Below are 6,000 nucleotides of genomic sequence, written 5' to 3' on the forward strand. Positions count from 1 at the left end.
GGAGTGTACTCAGACTCACGTCCATCGAGTCGGTGATACCATCCAGCCATCTCATCCTCTGTCGTCCCCTTCTCCTCCTGCCCCCAATCCCTCCCAGCATCAGAGTCTTTTCCAATGAGTCAACTCTTTGCATGAGGTGGCTAGAGTACTGGAGTTTCAGCTTTAGCATCATTCCTACTAAAGAAATTCCAGGGCCGATCTCCTTCAGAATGGACTGGTTGGATCTCCTTGCAGTCCAAGGGACTCTCAAGAGTCTTCTCCAACACCACAGTTCAAAAGCATCAATTCTTTGGCGCTCAGCCTTCTTCACAGTCCAACTCTCACATCCATACATGACCACAGGAAAAACCATAGCCTTGACTAGATGGACCTTAGTCGGCAAAGTAATGTCTCAGCTTTTGAATATACTATCTAGGTTGGTCATAACTTTTCTTCCAAGGAGTAAGCGTCTTTTAATTTCATGGCTACAGTCACCATCTGCAGTGATTTTGGAGCCCAAAAAATAAAGTCTGACACTGTTTCCACTGTTTCCCCATATATTTGCCATGAAGTGATGGAAACGGATGCCGTGATCTTCGTTTTCTGAATGTTGAGCTTTAAGCCAACTTTTTCACTCTCATCTTTCACTTTCATCAAGAGGCTTTTTAGCTCCTCTTCACTTTCTGCCATAAGGGTGGTGTCATCTGCCTATCTGAGGTTATTGATACTTCTCCCGGCAATCTTGATTCCAGCTTGTGTTTCTTCCAGTCCAGCGTTTCTCATGATGTACTCTGCACAGAAGTTAAATAACCAGGGTGACAATATACAGCGTTGACATACTCCTTTTCCTATTTGGAACCAGTCTGTTGTTCCATGTCCAGTTCTAATTGTTGCTTCCTGACCTGCATACAGATTTCTCAAGAGGCAGGTTAGGTGGTCTGGTACTCCCATCTCTCTCAGAATTTTCCAGTTTATTGTGATCCACACAGTCAAAGGCTTTGGCATAGTCAAGAAAGCAGAAATAGATGTTTTTCTGGAACTCTCTTGCTTTTTCCATGATCCAGCAGATGTTGGCAATTTGATCTCTGGTTCCTCTGCCTTTTCTAAAACCAGCTTCAACATCATGGAGTTCACGGTTCGCGTATTGCTGAGGCCTGGCTTGGAGAATTTTGAGCATTACTTTACTACCATGTGAGATGAGTGCCATTGTGCGGTAGTTTGAACATTCTTTGGCATTGCCTCTCTTTGGAATGGGAATGAAAACTGACCTTTTCCAGTCCTGTGGCCACTGCTGAGTTTTCCAAATTTGCTAGCATATTGAATGCAGCACTTTGACAGCATCATCTTTCAGGATTTGAAACAGCTCAGCTGGAATTCCATCACCTCCACTAGCTTTGTTTGTAGTGATGCTTTCTAAGGCCCACTTGACTTCACATTCCAAGATGTCTGGCTCTAGATTAGTGATCACATTATCATGATTACCTGGGTCGTGAAGATCTTTTTTGTACCTTTCTTCCATGTGTTCTTGCCACCTTTTCTTAATATCTTCTGCTTCTGTTAGGTCCATACCATTTCTGTCCTTTATTGAGCCCATCTTTGCATGAAATGTTCCCTTGGTATCTCTAATTTTCTTGAAGAGATCTCTAGTCTTTCCCATTCTGTTCTTGTCCTCTATTTCTTTGCATTGATCGCCGAAGAAGCCTTTCTTTTCTCTTCTTGCTATTCTTTGGAACTCTGCATTCAGATGCTTCTAACTTTCCTTTTCTCCTTGGCTTTTCGCCTCTCTTCTTTTCTCAGCTATTTGTAAGGCCTCCCCAGACAGCCATTTTGCTTTTTTGCATTTCTTTTCTATGGGGATGGTCTTGATCCCTGTCTCCTGTACAATGTCACGAACCTCATTCCATAGTTCATCAGGCACTCTATCTATCAGATCTAGTCCCTTAAATCTATTTCTCACTTCCACTGTATAATCATAAGGGATTTAATGTAGGTCATACCTGAATGGTCTAGCGGTTTTCCCTACTTTCTTCAATTTAAGTCTGAATTTGGTAATAAGGAGTTCCTGATCTGAGCCATAGTGAGCTCCTGGTCTTGTTTTTGTTGATTGTATAGAGCTTCTCCATCTTTGGCTGCACAGAATATAATCAGTCTGATTTCGGTGTTGACCATCTGGTGATGTCCATGTGTAGAGTCTTCTCTTGTGTTGTTGGAAGAGGGTGTTTGCTATGACCAGTGCATTTTCTTGGCAAAACTCTATTAGTCTTTGCCCTGCTTCATTCCGCATTCCAAGGCCAAATTTGCCTGTTACTCTAGGTGTTTCTTGACTTCCTGCTTTTGCATTCCAGTCCCCTATAATGAAAAGGATATCTTTTTTGGGTGTTAGTTCTAAAAGGTCTTGTAGGTCTTCATAAAACCTTTCGACTTAGCTTCTTCAGCGTTACTGGTTGGGGCATAGACCTGGATTACTCTGATATTGAATGGTTTGCCTTGGAGATGAACAGAGATCATTCTGTCGTTTTTGAGATTGCATCCAAGTACTGCATTTCGGACTCTTTTGTTGACCATGAAAATGGCAGTATAGGTAATACAAAGTTAGGTACTCTCTCTAGATCTTTTTTCGTTTGTTTACATTTTCAAAAATTCTGATGATGAAATTATTTCTAAGGTGTATTCCAAGCATGGTATGAGATAATGAGTATGAAACATTTCAAGTGTTCTGTATAAGGTCTAGTACCTGAGAAATACTGTTTTCATTTATTAAAATAGCAGTGGGTTTATTTTAATTTATGGACTGCTTTTCTCAAAAATTTTTAAGTCAGAGGCAGCGTGTATTACAAGTCTAGATATTCTCTTTAACTTAAAACTATATATTGCAAATGACTGGTGTCCTCTAAGCCATTAATAATACAGTTTCTTTTACGGAGGTTGGGGCATTGGTAGAGTCTGTGGTCATGCTACTCAGGTACTCAGGGCTTATCAGCAACATCAGATATTTTGAGATAGAGATTTGTGCCAGTTTTGTTCATTTGCCTGTTAGAGTAGCTAGCTTAAGGAAGATCCACAATAAATATCGGTAGACCCAATTCTTTGGATTTGTTTTAAACTCGTTTCCTCCCTTCAGTGATGTTGTGCTAACCCTAGCGCTTGCAGTTCTAACATCACTCCTTCACCCCTGCACAGCGTCACACTGCTCAGCTCCGAGAAGAGCTGCTCAAACTTCCCTGTCCTGAAGGCTTGGACCCTGATGCCGATGATTCCTCGGAGATGTGCAGTGCCACAGCTGGTGCTGAGGAGACTCTAATGCATGATCAGGTCAAACCTAGCAGCAGTAAAGAACTCCCCAGTGACTTCAAATTATGAGCTGCGTTGACTTGGACATCATAGACACAAAGGCTTTGAAGCACAAGCCAAATATGTCAATATTTGTATGTAAGAAACTAATTATGTAATAGGTAATGAAACTGAAACTATACTACACCCTTAAGGAGATCCAGTTTAATTCAAGGTGATCTTTTATTTACCTGTACAAGAGTGTAAACTTTTGTGTGCTTTTATTTTTCAATTGTGAGAACCACTGATTGGTATGTTCAACAAATTTGTGTATACAAAGAAATGGAGAAATCACTGATTATATAAGGGAAACTACCTTAGGAAAGAATGTTTACTGAATGTTTGTTTTCTTTTTTTTACTGTAGAGTGAAGGGTTGTTAACAAAGAATATATATTGGTCATTCTTACAACTACTATTTAAAGTCAGCAACTTTTCACTGAATTTGATAGATTTTATGTTTGGCCATATCTTCATGCTCATATTTGATTTCTGAAGACCTCCTCCATACACTTCAATAAAAGTTAAATGGACATACCCCCTCTTTTTTGATTTACTGGTACATTTTTTAAATGATAAATCTGCCATAAAATGCATTATAGCTGAAGACTTGCACTTGTATGGATGAATTTATTACATTCAACGTATTTAATTTTATGCTTTCTAAAATTCTAAGATGCAGAAAAATAAATGAACATGATTTTATTATATGCCAATATTTGGGCCTGTGAATGTATCTGTTATTTGAATTTAAGTCTATGAAAAAGAATGGTCAATTTGAAAAGTCACTCTAAACTGAATTTTCCTTAAAGGGCTCCTGTCTTCCTGGACTGTCTGATTTTATTACTAACATCACATGTATGTATGAAACACTGAGGCTCTGTAGAGCAGAGAGGGTGGACCTCTCTGGTGCTGTACTTGCCATATAGGCTCATTTTCATGCAAATTCTTCCTAGAGCCAAATAAATAAAGACTTAGGTGTATTAGTATGTCTTGTTTCTAAAACAGTTTGCGATGGTGTGAAATACTATTTCTACAAGGAATTGGACATTTTCAAGAGCTACTCATGGGAAAGGAAAGGATATATATATATATATATATTTTTTTTTAGACCAGTTATCACAAAGGAAAACCTAAAATGATTCTTGACGGTGTCTATACAAAAAAACTGGCCTGTGAAAACCCTGAATCTGGAGCTGACCAGGAGGAGAAGCTGTATCCTGAGCAGTGAGTTCATCTGTGAAGGAACAGGAAAAGTAGGGATCGTGATACTCTCACAACAAGCGCCAGAGCTCCGTAAAGTGAATGAAGCGTGTGACCAGGAAATCAGTTTCCAAAACACCTAGCTTTAGGTCTAGTGAGTTACACCAAGCATGACAGAATCGAGTTAGTTTATGAGAAAGAAGAGTCATCAAGTTAGTTTACGAGAAAGAAGAGTCATTTAAATGTTACCTGCAGACATGCTAGCTTATATCTCAGAGTAAAATTATCAGTGATAAGTGATAAAAGGACAGTCATCAATCCTCTAGGCTCTTTTTTTTTTTTTTTGGTCTGTTATGGTCCTGTCAGGGACAGATAATAAAAGCTTCTATCCAAGTATCTGTTTACCTCCAATTTTGGAGTTTATTTTTGATTATTAAAATAAGTAAGTAAATAAGTGAAAGTTGCTCAGTTGTGTCCGACTCTTTGCCACCCCATGGATTATAGCCTACCAAGTTCTCTCCATGGAATTCTCCAGGCAAGAATACTGGAGCGGGTAGCCATTCTCTTCTCCAGGGGATCTTCCCAACCCAGGGATTGAACCCACGTCTCCCACATCACAGGTGACTTCTTTACCAGGTGAGCCACAAGGAAGGCCCAATCAAGTAGGGTAATTTTCCCCATTACACTCCATTAGTCCTCAGAAAGCTTTATAAAAGCAAACAGTGTCAGTACTATAAGTTCCAATTCATGTTTTTGTAAAACCCAAGGCCTAACATCTGAATTGGAGACTTTAGTCTATTTTGGTTCCAACTGGAATCTAGAGTTTCTGCCAACAAATGTTTGAGCATTCACTTTGTAGGTTCCTGCACTCGAGGATTAAATGACAAACGTGAAATCATAATGTCAATGAAGAATGGTAAGTTCTCTGATACTCTTATTGACAGGATACTGTTAGGAGCACAGAGGAGGGACACTTAACCTCAGACAAAACGTTCATGATTTGATCGTGAAGTGCTTCCTTAAAAAGATATCCTAAGTCTTAAAGAATAAGGATAAATAAGTTAGCCAGGCATAAGTTATTCCAGACACAAGGGAGCAAAAGGAGATGTTGAGTTACTGGCAGCATGTTCGATGCTATTGGACTTTAAGAGGCAAAGTTGGGATTGTTAAATGGGTGGTCTTGGGCTGTGGTGTGGGAAAGCTAGGAGGGATTGGGTCACGGAAGAACTTGTTTGTCCTGTTAAGGAGCTTTGACATCCCATTGGTGATGGAGGGCTCTCTGGTAACCTTAATTAGAGGAGTGGCTGGGTTGGATCATGTTTCAAGATCATTCTGCCAGCTGTTGGGTGGCAAGGAAGTTAGTTGGGAGCCCACAGTAGAGTCCAGGTGGTAGTCATCATTGAGGACAATGAAGAGATGGAGAGAAAGCAACAAGTGACAGAACTGGGGGAAATAGGTATTTTTGGGGATGAGAATAACTTCAGGATGTT

At 39.9% G+C, this 6,000-nt stretch overlaps 1 protein-coding gene across 5 annotated transcripts in view; it reads left to right on the top strand.

Annotated features, from left to right (window-relative positions):
- The window catches only part of BIRC6 (baculoviral IAP repeat containing 6), a 210,165-nt gene extending 205,874 nt beyond the window's left edge, over window positions 1–4,291 (top strand). For all 5 annotated transcript variants that reach the window (XM_018055092.1, XM_018055093.1, XM_018055095.1 and 2 more), the window contains one exon: window positions 3,160–4,291. In XM_018055092.1, coding sequence (XP_017910581.1) covers window positions 3,160–3,339 — 180 coding nt within the window. In that variant the 3' untranslated portion in view covers window positions 3,340–4,291. The remainder of the gene's footprint in view (window positions 1–3,159) is intronic.

The sequence above is a fragment of the Capra hircus genome, chromosome 11 (genome assembly GCF_001704415.2).
Source record: "Capra hircus breed San Clemente chromosome 11, ASM170441v1, whole genome shotgun sequence".
NCBI lineage: Eukaryota > Metazoa > Chordata > Mammalia > Artiodactyla > Bovidae > Capra > Capra hircus.